At 39.6% G+C, this 22,018-nt stretch overlaps 1 protein-coding gene across 3 annotated transcripts in view; it reads left to right on the top strand.

Moving 5' to 3' along the window:
* The window catches only part of LOC124133946 (kinesin-like protein KIFC3), a 79,459-nt gene that overhangs the window by 39,093 nt on the left and 18,348 nt on the right, over positions 1-22,018 (top strand). For all 3 annotated transcript variants that reach the window (XM_048397689.1, XM_048397690.1, XM_048397691.1), the window contains 3 exons: positions 4,318-4,418; positions 12,516-12,708; positions 13,351-13,655. In XM_048397689.1, coding sequence (XP_048253646.1) covers positions 4,318-4,418; positions 12,516-12,708; positions 13,351-13,655 — 599 coding nt within the window. The remainder of the gene's footprint in view (positions 1-4,317; positions 4,419-12,515; positions 12,709-13,350; positions 13,656-22,018) is intronic.

Here is a 22,018-nt window from a genome sequence, read left to right as displayed (position 1 = left end):
GCGAGGATGTGATTACCATTGCAAAATTTTAATGTCTTGCATTTCAAGCCATGCAAAATGTCCATGTTGGCCCAGTGGGGTGAAATTGGCCAGGCTTTGAATCCCAGATTAGGGATCGACCATTTGATATTCTTGGGGATCCTGGGATTATGTCTGGAGATTAGATATTTTTTCAGCTACAATTTTTTTTTTCCAACACTCTGAAGCAGAATTATTTTTTCAAAGCATTTTCAGGCACAATTTAACCCCCCACCCCCCACCCCCCGAATATCATTGATCTGTCCCTTACGATGCTTGGTCTGACAGCACATTGTAAGAACATCTCTTAGAACTGTGTCTTCTCTCATGGAACTTTGTACTCTCTCTAGATCTAATAATATTCTGGGGGCACAGGTGGCCCAGTCGTCTAAGGCGCCGCAATTCGCTGTGCAGAGTTGCGTCCCTTGGGCACGCCAGAAACCTATGATTGTGGGTTCGAATCCCGGTTCGCCCCATTTATGTTTCTAGGTTTGTCAGCACCATACCCGTGCTCATGGGTTTCACCGAAGTGGTAAACGTCTGAAACCTGCATCACTTCGGGCTTTCCTCCCTCATTAAGCTGACACGCCGTGATATAACTGGAACACTGTTAAAAGCGGCGTCAAACCCAACTCACTCACTCACTCACTAATAATATTCTCCCCCCCTCCCCCTGAGCTAGTAGAGTAAAATATAACCCCATACAAATGCTGCTTTTTTTAAATCTTAACATTCCGTGTTAGAACCCAAACTTAAGTCAACATAATAGCTCTTGTAGCTTGACATAAGATAAGAAGGTCGTATGTGTAAATACATGCATAGAGAAATATAAGACCTAAAATAGCAGTATGACCCATTTCGCAGTTTATTGCAACAAGTGTCAGTAAGAAATGCGAAGTTGTTCTCATTAAACCTGAGTTTTTCTTTAGACGTGAAATATGCAATGCAATGCAAATTGTTAACTTGAAGAATCCCTCACATGTGTCTTCTGACATAAAATGGGCAATTCTGTTATTGTAACTAATTTTATAACGATCATCAGAACTTAAAACTATCCTCAATATTAGTACTTCATTAGTGCCATGTGGGATAGTCGATGACCTTACCACATAATCTACGGATATGCAGAGCTCCAGATAAGCTGCGTATCTGCGTGAAATACGCATCAGAAATGCAGAAATACACAGTAAAATATAATCCAAGCATATCAAATATGCAACGAACATTACAGATACGCTACAAAAATAAAACTTGTGCGTATTATCAAAATATTGTGAAGTAACCCTGCGTATTCTATTAGCAAATCAGCAACTTATTTTGAAATTATAAACGGGCATTCCGTCAACCTTGCCAAACTCCACGATGACAGTTACATCATGATCATTTGCCATCACACTTTCTTGTGGAAGTATCATTGTATTTTTGAGTCCTATAAAGCTCTCGAACCCACACGACACCAGTTTGCAGGGACTAGATGAATAGTGTTTTTAAATATTTAACTTAAATACCCACATGTGTAAAAACTAGTGGGTAACAGAAATTTGAATACGCAGATAGAATTACTGATACCCAATGATTTTAAAATGCATGGGTAAAATACCCACAACACCAAAAGCTTATCTGGAGCTCTGGATATGTCTTTTTTTTGGCCTTTGCCATTAATTTAATTATCTCTTCACATACACGCACATGGATGGCCAGTCATCTCAGGCTCTGAGATTCACTGTAGAGAATTGCTTCTGCTAAGTGTACCAGAATCCTATAATCATGGATGCAGATGTTGCTAGGGTTGTCAGTATCCATCTTCCCGAGGCAAACGTGTCCACATGCCTATATCAAAGCCTTGTTTCCCGAGGCAAGCGTGTCCACATGCCTATATCAAAGCCTTGTTTCCCGAGGCAAACGTGTCCACATGCCTATATCAAAGCCTATTTTCTACCCTTGCCACACCAAGGCAACTTTTCTTGGCTCCATCCTGGCACCACCTCGCGTAGATTCACAAGTTGTGCCCCTTGTAATGAAAATGCGATATCCAATCAGATCGCTGTTTTTATCTCATATAGCTTCTCAAAAATGGCGATTACCATAGGCGGCGATAACGAAAACATTTGCGATTTCATCAGTGACACACAAAAATATGCAATCGTTGTGGGGTTTAAAAGATGAAAAAGACATATTCCTATCAACAAAGACAGGCGGTGGTAAATCACTTTCATGCAAAGGTGAACCAGTCGTGGATGTTCACTTTGTGAAACGATCTCTGAATGGACTTTCGATTTGTGCGATAGTCCAATCAAATTTAGCACAGGAAAGTGGGCTTGATGTGGCAAGGGTGGAAACAAGATATAGATAGAAAGGCTAATGGACACTCTTTCCTCAGCACCATGCCCATGCTCTAGATTTCACCAAAGTGGTAAAATTTCTTCCCACATCAAGCTGACATGCTGTCAAATAACTGAAATACTGTTGAAAGCAGCGTAAAACCAAAGTCACTCACTCACTCCTCCCACATCAAGCTCACATGTCATGATATAACTGAAATACTATTCAAAGAGGCATTAAACCAAACTCACTCGCCCTCCTCATATACTAGCTTTACCTCCGAGGTAAACTTGACCTCGATTGATCAAATCATATCTTTATAAGACTCATTGTGACCCGATGTTTGAAACCTATACGTGTGAATATTCCATAGCGTGATCATATCACTCTCCACCTGTTCTTCCATTGTGTTGAACCATTGATTGCTGGTGATCCTAAGTCATACTTACTTGGGCATTAGATGCAGCTGACAAATTAGAAATCTGTGACAATGAGTGTGTAGATGTCGAGTTTTGCTGCATGTTTTATAGTCTCTCATATTGGATAAAACAATACCATGGACCATGAAGAACATAGACCCGTGAAGATCTAGGTTAGAATAGGTCTTCAGCAACCCGGGGCGGTCGGGCAGCCTATTGATTAAAGCGTTCGCTCGTCACGCCGAAGACCCGGGTTCGATTCCCGACATAGGTACAATGTGTGAAGCCCATCTCTGGTGTCCCCCGCCGTGATATTGCTGGAATATTGCTAAAAGCTGCGTAAAATCAAACTCATTCACTCACTCACTTGCTGTAAGAGGCGACAATGCTTGTTGTAAGAGGCGACAATGCTTGCTTGTAAGAGGCGACAATGCTTGCTTGTAAGAGGCGACAATGTTTGCTGTAAGAGGCGACTATGCTTGTAGTAAGAGGCGACAATGCTTGCTGTAAGAGGTGACTATGTTTGTTGTAAGAGGTGACTATGCTTGCTGTAAGAGGTGACTATGCTTGCTGTAAGAGGTGACTATGCTTGTTGTAAGAGGCGACAATGCTTGTTGTAAGAGGCGACAATGCTTGCTTGTAAGAGGCGACAATGTTTGCTGTAAGAGGCGACAATGCTTGTTGTAAGAGGCGACAATGCTTGCTGTAAGAGGTGGCTATGCTTGTTGTAAGAGGCGACAATGCTTGCTTGTAAGAGGCGACAATGTTTGCTGTAAGAGGTGACTATGCTTGTTGTAAGAGGCGACAATGCTTGTTGTAAGAGGCGACAATGCTTGTTGTAAGAGGCGACTATGCTTGTAGTAAGAGGCGACTATGCTTGTAGTAAGAGGCGACTATGCTTGTTGTAAGAGGCGACTATGCTTGTTGTAAGAGGCGACTATGCTTGTAGTAAGAGGCGACAATGCTTGCTGTAAGAGGCGACAATGCTTGCTGTAAGAGGCGACAATGCTTGCTGTAAGAGGCGACAATGCTTGTTGTAAGAGGCGACAATGCTTGCTGTAAGAGGCGACAATGCTTGCTGTAAGAGGCGACAATGCTTGTTGTAAGAGGCGACTAACGGGATTGGGTTCCAGACTCGATTATTTACAGACCGCAGTCATACAGCTGTAATATTTGTGTTGAGTTAAACAACAAAGAAACAAACAAATACTTTGGACAAAATATAACAAATTTCTTATTTTCCATGTTTACTTTCTGTAATTCTGTGACCATGAACATATGGTAACGGTTGTCAAGAGCTCTTAGTGCTTTAATTGACCGTGCATGGTAGCCTCCCTTGTCCAAGTCAGGATGTGCTAGTTATGGGTTTGAGCCCCAGACTAATTATATTTTTGGTGTCACAGAATCCTAACTGGTGGATTTTACTCTAGGGGTAAAAGTCAAGTATCAGCTTCATGTAGCCTTTCCTCCCATGTAACTTGACGCAGTGTGACCAGCTGAAACTCTGTTCAAAGTGGAAGGAAACTCAATTCACTCACTCACTGTCTTGTCTCTCCAGCCTCCGTGTCAAGTCCGTGTTCACTGGCCGAATACCACAGTCTGCAGAAGGAACTTGAAGAACGAAACAACCAGCGTGATGACCTTCTGCTACAGGTCAAGGTAGGTTACACAAAGGTCTAACATGATGATTGAATGAGGATCAAGGGTTCACAATGGATCGTGATAGTATTTGAAATAATCAGATTTGTTGCTGCCACCTGGCAGAATATCAACCACTGGATTGTCTGCTTCAGGTCCGGGTATTGTATAATATAGCTAAAATGGATAGAATTATCACTAAACTGCGTGCATGTTATCAGAAATGGACCACTGTAACTTGATAATGCTAGCCCACTGACATACCATGCTGCAGTTTAACAGCTGTGACAGTGTTTTTGGTAAACATCCTAGTTTGGACCACTACAAACTACAAATTATACTTGAGAAAGAAGTATAAAATGACAAATATTAGCCTTTGCTGTAATACAGCAATCAAAGGTGTTAATTAGAGGCATGTTATTGTGATTTTTAAAAACAACCAGAATCAAGTATTTATACTTAAAGATCATCAAATAAAAGCAACAAATCCATTTCCATTATCATATGAAATCTCTAAGAGCAGAGCAGAAGCCCTTGGTCTTTTCAAATGGCCTCCTTCGTCATGCAGTTAATGGAAGACCTCAGGCTTCAGCAAATGATAATGCCCTGAAAAATAGCCTTACCCTTATAGTGTACTGAGATATTGGTAACAGGGCATTAAACACAATTTTTCCATGACATACTATATGTCCTTGTTTCTATTGAGGTGAACACTTCAACTGCCTTTGCATGTGTTTGTGATGGATGCCACTTGTCCAGGAAATGCTCACCTTTTCGCGAACACCTGGTATCATCACTAATTGATAGTGATTCATAAACACATACTTAATATATAGTCTGAATCATGCAATGGACTCTGCTCTTAGAGATTTCATATGATAATGGAAATGGATTTGTTGCTTTTATTTGATGATCTTTAAGTATAAATACTTGATTCTGGTTGTTTTTAAAAATCACAATAACATGCCTCTAATTAACACCTTTGATTGCTGTATTACAGCAAAGGCTAATATTTGTCATTTTATACTTCTTTCTCAAGTATAATTTGTAGTTTGTAGTGGTCCAAACTAGGATGTTTACCAAAAACACTGTCACGTCTGTTAAACTGCAGCATGGTATCTCAGTGGGCTAGCATTATAAATTGGTATCACCACACCACACACACCACACACCACACACCACACACCACACACCACACACACACACCATATGCACGCCAAACGCGCACATGCACGCACGCACACACACACATGGACGTGACATTCAACCCCATTTCCCCTCACCTATAGGTAACATGGTTCCACATTGAAAGCATTGTATGTCTATACATGTTAACTGTTGACTATGCCATTGTATATTGCCTGATAACGATGAGATATCCTACTTTCCCTTTTGAGGAATAATGGAAATGTGAAGCTTACTGAAAATGATCAAATCATTCACCTATGCACTGATAACTTTCGGCCAATATGTATCAATATGATTTTTAGGAACCATTTTAATAAATATCCTCAACCTGCTCAATGGTGTTATAAAGCAAAAAATTTGAATACAAATAATATACAAACAGTGGACAAGTACAGTATCACAAACATAAAAAATATTGATCACAAGTATATATCCCAGTAAATATAATCATACAGCTGAAATATTGTTGAGTGCAGTGTTAAATAACAAACAAAGTAGAAATATTGTTAACTTAAATTATCCAACGTTTTTTCTTCATAATCTATCATCTATGTTTATATGATTGCCTCGGTGGCCTAGTGGATAGGGTGTCTCAGCAGAATGGACAGTAGGTGGTTCAGTCCCTCATTCCAACAGACGGTAAACGGTGGTAGTTGTTACCCTGCCTGGTGTTTGGCATTAAAGGCATAACACAAGGACTGGTGAGCTTAGAGTCAGTATAACATGGAATATCAATGTAAAATTCCAGCATGGAATATCAATGTTAACTTGCGGCATGGTATTGTAGTGGGCTTGCACTATAAAACAAGCACAAATCTTGATGAGTAAAAACAGCGACACACAAATATATGCATATGTGCAATACTCTTGAATGCAATGTTAAACCCCATTTCATCACACCTGGTGTCATACTGCCTCTGTATCGCCATGATGGCAATTCAGCTCCAACTGGAGATGCTCATGCAAACTGACAAATTGACGGTGATTTGTCCTTGACCTTATTTTCATGGCAATGTTGAGAGGGAACGACTTCAGACACATACAAGGATCCCGAGTGGATTGCACACATCTACCTTTTTGAAGCATGTTAGTCATGGTGTAGTATAAAAAACATATAACTAAATCATATAGTGACATATTCTGAAATTAAATAACAATGACCTGACAACAGTTTGGGTAACAAATGTAAATTGTTTTCCGAATAGTTTCTCTTCATTTTTATATTTCAAGTACACCCACCCCCACCTAACCTTTTTCCCAAACGCTGTGCACATGCATGCATGCACGCACGCACACACCCACATACCTTTTTCCAAAACGCTGTGCACATGCATGCATGCATGCACGCACACACACACCCACATACCTATTTCCAAAACGCTGTATGCCCACTTGAAACATGTAAATCTCTCTGAAGTGACACCTACGTAAAACTTGAAATCAATGATAAACTTTGGTCTTCTTTTCCTTAAACTCTGTGGGGGTGGATTACTTGTGTTTGAAGATTATATCATGAGAAATCTATACCATGTACCAGCCATTCTGGTATCACAGCTATTTGAAATGACTCATTTGTTTGCTGCTTTTTTATATATCTTTTTCTAAAAACAAACATGAAATAGCGAATCTGAATTTTCTCAGGTTGATAATGTCAAGCATAAGGTTATACAACCTCTATGGAATGTTTGTCAGAACTTATCCTTGAACCTTGTTTTTCGGTGAGTGAAGCTAAATTAATGGGGGACCTAAACACCCAATAGTGGCTTTAATTCACTAATAGGTTTTAATCGCCTCGCTCGCTCGCTCACTCACTCACTCACTCACTCACTCACTCACTCACCTACTCACTCACCCACCCAAAACCAACCCACTCACTCACTCACTCACTCACTCACTCACTCACTCACTCACTCACTCACTCACTCACTCACTCACTAACTCTCTGTTCAGGCTCTAAAACTACAATGTGTTGCAACAGGCAGTACAAAATGACTTCACAATCCTGCTTCAACCTTGCGGGTATGTACAGACATTTAATAACTGTGTAGACATTTCATTTTCTTAGAGACCGCCTCTGTGGTCTAGTGGTAGAGTGTCTGCCCTGAGAGCGAAGGTCCGGGGTTTGATCCCCTTCCTTGTCATACCAAAAGATGTTAAAAGATGGTACTTGTTGTAACCCTGTCTGGCGCTTGGCATTAAAGGACTGAAACAAGGATTGGTCGGCTTGGAGTCAGTATACTGTGTCTGAGTGGGGTTATTCATGTTAAGCTGCAGCATGGTATCTCAGTGGACTAGCACTATAAAATCAGCATTAGTCCAGACTAGTACAAACAGACACACATACACATGTGCTTGCACATCATGACATAAGCGCAACAATCTTGAATGCGACATTAAACCCCATTTTCTTGGAAATCAGGTGCCGAGAATTTTGAGACCTGAATCTTTCTTGATATTAGTCTCTGTAGATATCCTGAAACAAATATATCCAAATTCTCAAGTATAAGCATGTCTACAACACAAGATTTCTTCAGTGTCCAGTAGTGAGAGACATTTTAATAAAAAAATTATCTGTAAAAATATTTTCATTTCAGAGAATTAATGTCAGTCTATCTTGATAAATAACACAAAACATTCAATGGCCATCAAATGAGTTATCTAGATTTACCTACAGATACTTTGAAAGAAAACTATTTTGAAGCAGATCTTGTTCCACCCGAGTTCTCCACAGCACCCTCCTTTTGTATTCCAGACATCTGCCCTAAAACAGTCACACATGATCACACATGTTTACTTCCAACATCACACAAAAACACAGCACACTTCACTTAACCCTGTTTCTTCCACCCACAATGTATTGTATTGACAGACTACGAGGATGGTATTTACTGAAAGAGGATGGACTTTGAAGCTTGGTGTATCTTTGGTCTCTTTGTCCTTCCCTACGATCCCTCATTCACTTCAGTGCCCCTGTCCTCTATACTTAATTCTGTCAGCTGCTCATGTTTGTGGCAAACTGTATCAATATTTGACATATCTAAGATGATATACACATATATCTCCTCCATACTAAGTGGTAGCTGCTTATATGTTTACAAGTATGTGGCAAACTATCAATATTTAACAGACCTTGCATGATATACACATATATCTCCTCCATACTAAGTGGTAGCTGCTTATATGTTTACAAGTATGTGGCAAACTATCAATATTTAACAGACCTTGCATGATATACACATATATCTCCTCCATACTAAGTGGTAGCTGCTTATATGTTTACAAGTATGTGGCAAACTATCAATATTTAACAGACCTTGCATGATATACACATATATCTCCTCCATACTAAGTGGTAGCTGCTTATATGTTTACAAGTATGTGGCAAACTATCAATATTTAACAGACCTTGCATGATATACACATATATCTCCTCCATACTAAGTGGTAGCTGCTTATATGTTTACAAGTATGTGGCAAACTATCAATATTTAACAGACCTTGCATGATATACACATATATCTCCTCCATACTAAGTGGTAGCTGCTTATATGTTTACAAGTATGTGGCAAACTATCAATATTTAACAGACCTTGCATGATATACACATATATCTCCTCCATACTAAGTGGTAGCTGCTTATATGTTTACAAGTATGTGGCAAACTATCAATATTTAACAGACCTTGCATGATATACACATATATCTCCTCCATACTAAGTGGTAGCTGCTTATATGTTTACAAGTATGTGGCAAACTATCAATATTTAACAGACCTTGCATGATATACACATATATCTCCTCCATACTAAGTGGTAGCTGCTTATATGTTTACAAGTATGTGGCAAACTATCAATATTTAACAGACCTTGCATGATATACACATATATCTCCTCCATACTAAGTGGTAGCTGCTTATATGTTTACAAGTATGTGGCAAACTATCAATATTTAACAGACCTTGCATGATATACACATATATCTCCTCCATACTAAGTGGTAGCTGCTTATATGTTTACAAGTATGTGGCAAACTATCAATATTTAACAGACCTTGCATGATATACACATATATCTCCTCCATACTAAGTGGTAGCTGCTTATATGTTTACAAGTATGTGGCAAACTATCAATATTTAACAGACCTTGCATGATATACACATATATCTCCTCCATACTAAGTGGTAGCTGCTTATATGTTTACAAGTATGTGGCAAACTATCAATATTTAACAGACCTTGCATGATATACACATATATCTCCTCCATACTAAGTGGTAGCTGCTTATATGTTTACAAGTATGTGGCAAACTATCAATATTTAACAGACCTTGCATGATATACACATATATCTCCTCCATACTAAGTGGTAGCTGCTTATATGTTTACAAGTATGTGGCAAACTATCAATATTTAACAGACCTTGCATGATATACACATATATCTCCTCCATACTAAGTGGTAGCTGCTTATATGTTTACAAGTATGTGGCAAACTATCAATATTTAACAGACCTTGCATGATATACACATATATCTCCTCCATACTAAGTGGTAGCTGCTTATATGTTTACAAGTATGTGGCAAACTATCAATATTTAACAGACCTTGCATGATATACACATATATCTCCTCCATACTAAGTGGTAGCTGCTTATATGTTTACAAGTATGTGGCAAACTATCAATATTTAACAGACCTTGCATGATATACACATATATCTCCTCCATACTAAGTGGTAGCTGCTTATATGTTTACAAGTATGTGGCAAACTATCAATATTTAACAGACCTTGCATGATATACACATATATCTCCTCCATACTAAGTGGTAGCTGCTTATATGTTTACAAGTATGTGGCAAACTATCAATATTTAACAGACCTTGCATGATATACACATATATCTCCTCCATACTAAGTGGTAGCTGCTTATATGTTTACAAGTATGTGGCAAACTATCAATATTTAACAGACCTTGCATGATATACACATATATCTCCTCCATACTAAGTGGTAGCTGCTTATATGTTTACAAGTATGTGGCAAACTATCAATATTTAACAGACCTTGCATGATATACACATATATCTCCTCCATACTAAGTGGTAGCTGCTTATATGTTTACAAGTATGTGGCAAACTATCAATATTTAACAGACCTTGCATGATATACACATATATCTCCTCCATACTAAGTGGTAGCTGCTTATATGTTTACAAGTATGTGGCAAACTATCAATATTTAACAGACCTTGCATGATATACACATATATCTCCTCCATACTAAGTGGTAGCTGCTTATATGTTTACAAGTATGTGGCAAACTATCAATATTTAACAGACCTTGCATGATATACACATATATCTCCTCCATACTAAGTGGTAGCTGCTTATATGTTTACAAGTATGTGGCAAACTATCAATATTTAACAGACCTTGCATGATATACACATATATCTCCTCCATACTAACTGGTAGCTGCTTATATGTTGACAAGTATGTGGCAAACTTTATCAATATTTACACATACACATATATTCCCTCTGGAGCTCACATTTAACCCATATTGTTTTAGGAATATAAAACATAATCAACTTGTTATTTTACCTGTTGAGTCTCTTTTTACAAATAAGCATAACTAATAATCCAAAATGGCATAATCTTGATCAAGGGAGTGTTGTATTAGGAAATAACTGTATTCTTTATACTATGTTTATGGAATATCTGTGATTTATGAGATGCTTTTGGGGTACAAATATGGCAAGGAAAAATGGCTTTAGACTTGTTAAAAATATTTGTAATTTTAGTTTTGTTTATTCATAATATATTTAAGAAAATGTTGGATGGATTCATGATTATAAACCCAGGCTTGTCAAGGTCTTTGGAATTCCTAGGAACATTGTGAGTCAGTATGGTTTTATGCCACTTTTAGCCATATTTCAGCAATATCACTGCAAGGGTCACCAGAAATGGGCTTTGCACATTGTACATATGTAGGAAGTTGAACCCGGGTCTTTGGTGTGACTAGCGAACGCTTTAACCAATAGGCTACCCGACCGCCCCTTCTCAGAACATAAGATCCCCTGTTATAATCGCTGTTGTTGACACATAGTTTGTCCGTCAACACAATATTCAGATCTGTTGTCTGGCATGATTTAAACTCAGAAGAGTTGCACCTCATGTATCAGAGTAAGTGCAGCTCTGCTTCTTCAAGTGAGCCTACAGACATGTTTTTTTGTTTGTTTGTTTGTTTGTTGTTTAACCTCATTTTGTGAGGTTAGACATAAAATGTATAAATATTGAGTATGTTTCAGAAAGGAATGGGGAGGGGAACACATTCCTGTACCCTCCTTCTAGATAGATGTATGCCATGTGTCTAATTGTATCTAAATCTTCACTTCTGGACCGATAATTTATCTCTTTCTTTAACAGTTTTAAGCTTTTAAATTTAAACAGCCTCATCTTTTGTCACCTTCAGAAATTAGTTTTGTCCAAATATCAACAAACCAATGGGACACATTTCTATAATTTTACTCTGTAAAAGTGTATGGTGAATACAAGGGAGATAATCCATAACTCTTCTCATGACACTATTAATCTAGTGTTTGAACAGAGATCATATACCGATACCGGTATATGGTCTCTGGTTTGAATTTGAATCTAAGTTTCCGTTTGATTGAATAAAGTTGAAACAGTCAAAAATTATAAATTTTCTGTTCAAATGTATTCACGGTCAAACAAATAAATTTTTTACTTCTTTGCCAGATTTGATGGAGGGTATAGGAAACATATATCAGAGATAGGAAATATTACATCTCACCAATTGTTTGTCTGTATAAATTGACTTTTAAAACGTCCTAACCATGAATGCTTATGAATCCCTTACATTTGCATTCCTTTTATTATTATTTTTGATGAAATGTTGCTCTGTTGCAGACATTAACAGACAAGAACAAGCACTATCGGTCAACATTAACTAACGAAGAAAACAGTAAGAAACAACAACTGGGAATTCTACGAAAAACTCACCAGACCCAGCTAGAAGAAAAAGACGACCTAATTCAGACCCTCAAAGAACTATTAGAGGAACATGAGAGTAGGATAGAACAGCTAGGGAGAGATGTACAGGGTGAGTCTTATTATTACATATTGCACCATCAATACTGCCCGGGTTTCGATACATATTTTCGTTTCACGGGACCGCTGCCCCTACTGAAATGCAGCTGGGAAAAAAAAAAATTAAACATAAAAATATTTATTTTTATTATGGCTCCCGCTAGTAACATTGACCCTCTTATAAAATATAAACTGTTAAATTCCATATAAATTCCATGTCTACATCACTGTCAGTGATTAAAGAAGCCAGCTGTAGTTTTAACTCCACGGTAGAATGACTTTCATATTAATAAACAAATGATAGACAGCTATTTATTTTCATTTTCATTTCGACCGACCTTGTGTGCAAAAGCAGGAATAAATCTGTGAAAAATATCAACATGCCCCAACGCCATGGCTTGTTCCTCATAATATCAATCACTGGATTGTCTTGTCCGGACTGGATTATTTACCGACTGAAATATTGCTGAGAGTCGCATTAGACAATGTGACTAGTCATCCAAGTTTCATGTTTTCATGTGTTTAATCCATGAATCAGTATCTGCTGACTCATAAATTATAATAAGTTTGAATAGGCCGTGAATGGTATCTGTTTAACCCATGCTTCACAACTGACATGGCTAGTCCTTCAACACATGTATCGCCCATCTTGCAGGTAACATCACAGCACAGGCGACCTCCACCAACCCACCCAGCACAGGCACAGATATAGCCTCGACCTCAGCCTCCACATCAGCCTCGACCCCAGCTTCCAAGTTGGTGGAGAAGGTGACCCTCCTCCAGGATGACAAGTTGGAGCTGACCAGGGAGCTGGTGACCTTGCGCTCGGAGACGGAGCTGCATGAGCTGGGCCAGAATGAAACCATCCAGAACCTTCAGCAACTCAACGCCAAGCTGGAGAAGGAGAACGCCCAGCTGCATGACGAGATCACCAAACATCACTGTGGGAGTGACTTTGATGTAGGTCCATAGTGTACAGCCTCATCCAGGTGTGCCTTGGGGTAGGGGTGAAATAATGCAGCAAGGTCATGATACAATGTGTATCACGATACATAAGTCACGATACGATATTTATGTCAAATCACATGGAAACTTCTTGACAATAAATATTTCAGAGCACATTCAAATGGGAAGGCTAGCTATAGACACATGTTCGTAGCAGCTGTTTTAGTGAAATTGAAAAGCTAATTACAACACATTTTGCGATATCTGACTAACAAAAACGCCAGGGGTCATTAAACGAATAGTAAGTAACTTATTTCAGCAAGAGTATCATCTTGTATCAATACAGACAAAATGTATCGTGTATCATATCCTCACATGAAATCTAATGGTGCACCGATGTATCGTTTCACCCTTACCTTGTGGATGGTAATTATACAGAAGGACGTCCTCTGTTTCCCCTCCTTCTGAAACCTTGACCCCTCATGCTCATCTGGTGTGACATAGATTACTATAGTTCCGGATCGGTGAAATAGTTGGAGAATGAGTGAAAAATGATATATAATTCATGTCCGAAATGGATTGTAGATGAGTGAGAATTCATATGTCACCTCTTCACATATGAGATCTTTGTGTGTAAGCCTCAGTTTAAAGTAAGGTGCAGCAAAATGACGAATTCAATTAAATTAATCAAATTATTCATTCCTCACTGTTCAGGTAACCACGGATGATAATTTCATTATAGTTTTTTACACTGCCTGGGGCTCAGCACAAAAGGGATAATAACACTCCGCACACTCACTCACTCACTCACTCACTCACTCACAAACTTCACCCCCCCCCCCCCCCCCCCCCCCCCCCCACACACACACACACACACACACACACACACACACACACATGTCGATCATTAATCTTGAATGCAACATTAAACCCTATTTCACCTCACCTCATTATAATTTAATACCAGCCATCAATCTGTAAGCATGTATGTTTAAAATTGTGTAATCCTGAGATGTGTGTACAAATTTCAAAGTAACAAGCATTGCCTAAAAGTGGCTGCAAGTGCCTAAAAATTGTTAGTAGTCTAACACAGATTTCCTAACTGTCCACATTAGCATTGGCTGGAACAAAATGAGTGGAACTCAAGCCAGGCCATTAAGTCATGGTAAGCCAGGAGAACAAAGCCGAGCTGTGAAGGTAGTGCTGCATGCCCCCTGCTGGGTTGTCACATCAATCTATACACTGGCACTTTTACTAAGACTTTATTGATTCAAAGTTCAATGTGTGATTTTCATACTCCATAATTCTCTCTTTACCAGGTATCGTATGCATTCAGGTGAAACACCATAATCAATAAAAACGGTTAAATGAATTTCCACCTACAACCCACAAGGCATTTATAATTCATGGAGTTTATTTTCACATCTTGAAGCCCGCAGGGGATGACAGAACAGACTTGTTGTGTTAGTGCCTGTTACTATCAACATTGAAGCATATTTTGACACCTACTCCTACAAGGTTTTGTAAGCAGCATTTAATACTGAAATGTTCCTAACTATTTGACTAATTAAAGCCATGTTTTTAATGGTGTCAGCGTGGCAGGTTGCCTTATGGTTAAAGCGTTGTCATGGCGAAGACCTGGGTTTGATTCCCCTCATGTGTACAAAATTATTGGTAGCCCATTCTTGGAGTCCCCTGCTGTAATATTAGTTGGGTATTGATGAAGCAGCTTAAAATCTCTCTCACTCACTCACTCACTCACTCACTCACTCACTCACTCACTCACTCACTCACTCACTCACTCACTCACTCACTCACTCACTCACTCACTCACTCACTCACTCTCTGATGTAGTGTTCGAACTTAAGGGGGTCCTTGGGTCCTTTAGATTTTCTCCGATAGTGTTTGATTCCAGGACCCTTAAATTTTAAACTTTTTCCATTGCAGTTACCAAGTGACCCTTTTACTTTCATGAAAATTTCAAACACTGCTCATGACATACCAGATACAAGTTTAATATCATTAATTTGTTTCATTATAAGTTAGCAACTGACAAAGCGTACTAAGGTCAAAATGATTATTCTTGTTCCAACCCCCATGAGTGAGATCTCCTTGTCTGACAGGTTTTAGTTTTGCTTTAGGGCAAGAAATAGATGTTTGCATTCTTTCCAACTGCATCAAAAAATAAAGCGGCAAAACCCTTTCCATATCCAATAGAAATCAATGTTTCAAAGTCATTGCCTGTTTACAAATTGACAAATTGTTTTAATATTTTGACCAAGTTGATTGAAATATTCCTATTTCATTTTATATTTTGCATTTTATGACCACCCCAGATTTCTAATTTTGCGAAGGCTCATATGTATCATATGTCAAATACATGATAAATCTTTAGAGAAGACAACAATATGTCCACCAGTGCATGGAGTCAAACTCCACAGATTATTTACAAACCAAACTCGTATCTTATATCCTATCAGGTCGTCTGTTGATTGGGATATTTATATGAAAAAGAATTTTATTACTTTACCCATGCAGACCCCCATGGTGTGGCTGAGTAAGTGATACGTGCTTGACCTTGGTGGTAGTGCCTTGTGGATAAATCAATAAGTTTCTGATTTCTATTTTTAAGATGTTATTTTGATGAATTATATTGATATATTAGTCAGATAGTTGTAGGAGAGGAATGTAAACATTTTTATGAACCGCAATTAAATTTTAATAAATATGTTATTCGAATCATTTGTCATTGAGATGCTCTAATCAGGAATGTGAGGATAGACTTTTCTTATCCTTAGCAGTCAAACATTCTTACTCATTACTACCATGACAAAGTTTATTGTTGAGTAGCTTAGTGAGGTGAAGATTTCGTGTCCAAGATTATTGCACTTATATAGCGATGAGCATGCATGTGTTTGTGTGGCTGCTTGTACTAGTTTGGACTGATGCAAATTTATAGTGCCATCTCACTGAGATACCATGCCACAGTTTAACATTAATACCCCACTCAGAATATACTGACTCCAAGCCGACCAGACCTTGTTTTAGCCCCTTCATGCCAAGCGCCAGACAAGTACCATTTTTTAATGCCTTTTGGTATGACACGGCTGGTGATCGAACCCCAGACCTTCTGCTCTCTGGGTGGACGCTCTACCACTAGACAATGGTGGTCGTGTAGCTGAGTGGGTAGCTAGAGACTTTGGTTTGATTTAACTCTCAGGTACATTGTGTGAGACCGATTTTTTATATCATCTTGCTGTTGGGTTGACAGAATATTGCCCAAGGAGATGTAAAACCATTCTCACTGATTGAATAACTGTCATTTTATAAGCTGCCATGTGTATGGTAGAGAGTTGAAGACAGAAAGGTTGGCCTGACCCACACAGCTCTTTGTGTCTGCCTCCACCCCCGCCACTCACTTGGGAGACATTACCCAGATCCGACTGATCAATACCGTGATTCATTACCTGTTACGGGAAGCAGACAATTAAGACATGTCCACAGCATTGCTTAGGTAGAGCCATGTCGGCATCAATAATTATGGCTAGAACTATGTCGGTATCATTGGTCACAGCTAAAACTAAGTCAGCATTAATGGGCATAGCTAGAAGTATGTTGGCATCAGTGGTCATAGCTGGAACCATGTAGGCATCAGTAGTCATAGCTAGAACTATGTCTGCTGCAATAATCATACCTAGAACCATGTCGGCATCAATGATCATAATTTGAACCATGTTGGCAGCAGTGGTCATAGCTAGAACTATGTCGGCAGCAATGGTCACAGCTAGAACCATGTCGGCATCAATGGTCATAGCTAGAACCATGTAGGCAGCAATAATCACTGCTAGAACTATGTCAGCATCAATGGTCACAGCTAGAACTATGTCAGCATCAATGGTCACAGCTAGAAGTATGTCGGCATCAATGGACACAGCTAGAAGTATGTCAGCATCAAGGGTCACAGCTAGAACTATGTCAGCATCAATGGGCATAGCTAGAAGTATGTCAGCATCAATGGTCATAGCTAGAACCATGTAGGCAGCAATAATCACTGCTAGAACTATGTCAGCATCAATGGTTACAGCTAGAACTATGTCAGCATCAATGGTCACAGCTAGAAGTATGTCAGCATCAATGGTCACAGCTAGAAGTATGTCAGCATCAATGGTCACAGCTAGAACTATGTCAGCATCAGTGGGCATAGCTAGAAGTATGTCGGCATCAATGGTCATAGCTAGAACTATGTCAGCATCAGTGGGCATAGCTAGAAGTATGTCGGCATCAATGGACACAGCTAGAACTGTGTCAGCATCAATGGGCACAGCTAGAACTATGTCAGCATCAATGGTCACAGCTAGAACAATGTCAGCATCAATGGGCACAGCTAGAACTAAGTCGGCATCAATGGTCACAGCTAGAACTGTGTCAGCATCAATGGGCATAGCTAGAAGTATGTCGGCATCAATGGTCACAGCTAGAACTATGTCAGCATCAATGGTCACAGCTAGAACTATGTCAGCATCAATGGTCACAGCTAGAAGTATGTCAGCATCAATGGTCACAGCTAGAACCATGTCGGCATCAATGGTCATAGCTAGAACCATGTAGGCAGCAATAATCACTGCTAGAACTATGTCAGCATCAATGGTCACAGCTAGAACTATGTCAGCATCAGTGGGCACAGCTAGAACTATGTCAGCATCAATGGTCACAGCTAGAACTATGTCAGCATCAGTGGGCATAGCTAGAAGTATGTCGGCATCAATGGACACAGCTAGAACTGTGTCAGCATCAATGGACACAGCTAGAACTATGTCAGCATCAATGGTCACAGCTAGAACAATGTCAGCATCAATGGGCACAGCTAGAACTAAGTCGGCATCAATGGTCACAGCTAGAACTGTGTCAGCATCAATGGGCATAGCTAGAAGTATGTCGGCATCAATGGTCACAGCTAGAAGTATGTCAGCATCAATGGTCATAGCTAGAACCATGTAGGCAGCAATAATCACTGCTAGAACTATGTCAGCATCAATGGTCACAGCTAGAACTATGTCAGCATCAATGGTCACAGCTAGAAGTATGTCAGCATCAATGGTCACAGCTAGAACTCTGTCAGCATCAGTGGGCATAGCTAGAAGTATGTCGGCATCAATGGTCATAGCTAGAACCATGTAGGCAGCAATAATCACTGCTAGAACTATGTCAGCATCAATGGTTACAGCTAGAACTATGTCAGCATCAATGGTCACAGCTAGAAGTATGTCAGCATCAATGGTCACAGCTAGAAGTATGTCAGCATCAATGGTCACAGCTAGAACTATGTCAGCATCAGTGGGCATAGCTAGAAGTATGTCGGCATCAATGGTCATAGCTAGAACTATGTCAGCATCAGTGGGCATAGCTAGAAGTATGTCGGCATCAATGGACACAGCTAGAACTGTGTCAGCATCAATGGGCACAGCTAGAACTATGTCAGCATCAATGGTCACAGCTAGAACAATGTCAGCATCAATGGGCACAGCTAGAACTAAGTCGGCATCAATGGTCACAGCTAGAACTGTGTCAGCATCAATGGTCACAGCTAGAACTATGTCAGCATCAATGGTCACAGCTAGCAGTATGTCAGCATCAATGGTCACAGCTAGAAGTATGTCAGCATCAATGGTCACAGCTAGAACTCTGTCAGCATCAGTGGGCATAGCTAGAAGTATGTCGGCATCAATGGTCATAGCTAGAACCATGTAGGCAGCAATAATCACTGCTAGAACTGTCACAGCTAGAACTATGTCAGCATCAATGGTCACAGCTAGAAGTATGTCAGCATCAATGGTCACAGCTAGAACTATGTCAGCATCAGTGGGCATAGCTAGAAGTATGTCGGCATCAATGGTCATAGCTAGAACCATGTCGGCATCAATGGTCATAGCTAGAACCATGTCGGCATCAATGGGCATAGCTAGAACTATGTCAGCATCAATGGTCACAGCTAGAACTATGTCAGCATCAATGGGCATAGCTAGAAGTATGGGCGGCATCAATGGGCACAGCTAGAACTATGTCAGCATCAATGGGCATAGCTAGAAGTATGTCGGCATCAATGGACACAGCTAGAAGTATGTCAGCATCAATGGTCACAGCTAGAACTATGTCAGCATCAATGGTCACAGCTAGAACTATGTCAGCATCAATGGGCACAGCTAGAACCATGTCGGCATCAATGGGCATAGCTAGAACCATGTCGGCATCAATAATTATGGCTAGAACTATGTCGGCATCAATGGTCTTGGCTAGAACTATATTGGTATCAATGGTCACAGCTAGAACCATGTCAGCAACAATAATCATAACTGGAACCGAGTCTTCATTAATGGTCACATCTGGAGCCAAGTAATGGGGGTCGTTTGTTTTCCCCTGTCTGCCATGTATGCTAAGCTGTTTTATATTGCAGTGTATTAGATCATGTGTGACAGATGGTCGGTTGTGCAGACAGGCAATCAGACCATTTAGGCAGGGTGGGGTTGATATTTCTCTTTGATGCTGCATTCCATTTGATGATAATTGATTTATTGTGTGTGTCTCACCATCGTAGTTATTGCTGCAGGGTTTTACCTTGACCTACAAAACTGGGGGCCTGTTGGACTGCTCTTAATTAATTTCGAGTGAGTGAGTATGGTTTTATGCCGCTTTTAGCAATATTCCAGCAATATCATGGCGGGAGACACCAGAAATGGGCTTCACACATTGTACCCATGTCGGGAATTGAACCTGGGTCTTCGGCATGATGAGGGAACGCTTTAACCACTAGGCTACCCGACCGATCTCTAATTTCAAGTGTCCTTACAGGAAATATGAAGGTCCTGTAAATAATGAAATTGTGTAGTGTACTGTAAGATTTCATAATAACTTTAATTACAGGATCTTGTCAATATTTTGGTACAATGAATATTATTGTGTATTCTTTCGGGACACATTATATTCTTTTTTCTGTGTCTATTCTGTACATTTGTGGGTACTGGACGTTCATTACTGCGTCACGTAAAACCTTCTGTGGAAGTGGCGTTAAGTTACATTTACCCACTCTCTTGACTGTATGATGGGGGATTGCAGTAGCAGGGCGTTAAGGGACATGTTTTAGGGGATTTAGCTTTACACCTTCAGTCTCCCCAGGGTATGAAACTCCCAAAAAGTTCAGCCAGACCACAGGACTGGCTAGCTGAAATACTTGCCAGCCCTGACCAAAACCTGCCTGCCCACTATAATCATATGTTTCTCAGGATAAGCTAACGGGGTTTCTTTTTGGTTACATTTTATCATTCATCTTTACATGTGAATTAATGATTATCATCGGGAAATATTTAGAATGTTGTCACATATGAAATATAACCCGACCGTCGGGCAGGGGGATTTGAAAATCTGGCAGCCCGAGTTGAAATCAACCCGTCTCGGACGGTCGGGCAGGCAGGTATTTCGAACACTGGTCTCCCTTTAGCTTCCCTGACTACGTCAGTGACTGGTGGAGAGTTCTGCTTAACATTCATGTTCAGGGCTAGACATTTATTTTGCATGGGTCATATCTAAGAGGAAGTATGAAAGTAAATTACATCAAGTTATTTACTGGTACCGTATTCGACGTAATAAGCGCCCTGCTCTAATAAGCGCCCATGGCGATATTTGCTAATATATTGGCTAGTGAACAATCTCAGTTAGCATCCCTTCCAACTGATTAATGTACACAAGACTTATTTATTTGTGTATAATACGCACCCGTATGTCATATGCACCCTTAATTATGGGCAATTAAATCCTGGAAAAATATATCTGTCGTATATAAACATTTCAGGCTGTCAGCATAAACCACGAAATTTACGATCTTTCAACTCAAAATAATATCCTAATAAGAGCTCCCTATTTCTAATTTTGAGAGCGCCCTGGGCGCTTATTACGTCAAATACGGTAATAGTTGTTTTGTAGATGCGCAAACACATTTTTGAACGTGGACAATCCCCATAAGTTTGACAGTTAGTTACATGCAGTGTTACATGCAAAGCTGTGAGCCTCATACAGTTACAGGAGCGACTCTCCGCCTGCCAAAATTTGGACCTTGACACTTATTTATATTCACTTGTGTCAATCCGAAAATGACCTATATTTTGGTAGTTTATATGTTTAGTTTATGTCATCAGAATTTAAAGCAGCATGAATTACCTGCACCTTCAACAATCACATTTTTATTAACAATTTGGGACCATACAACCATCTCGTACACCTAAAAAACCCAACTAAATCGAAACTGTTCTGATAAGTACCAGAAACTCAATACTTAATTAGCATGATATCCATTTCACCAAGCCGTATGACACACTTATTAAATTTAG

The sequence above is a fragment of the Haliotis rufescens genome, unplaced genomic scaffold (assembly GCF_023055435.1).
Source record: "Haliotis rufescens isolate VD_foot unplaced genomic scaffold, xgHalRufe1.0.p SCAF_17, whole genome shotgun sequence".
Taxonomy (NCBI): Eukaryota; Metazoa; Mollusca; class Gastropoda; order Lepetellida; family Haliotidae; genus Haliotis; species Haliotis rufescens.
This window is presented reverse-complemented; position numbering and strand designations above follow the sequence as displayed.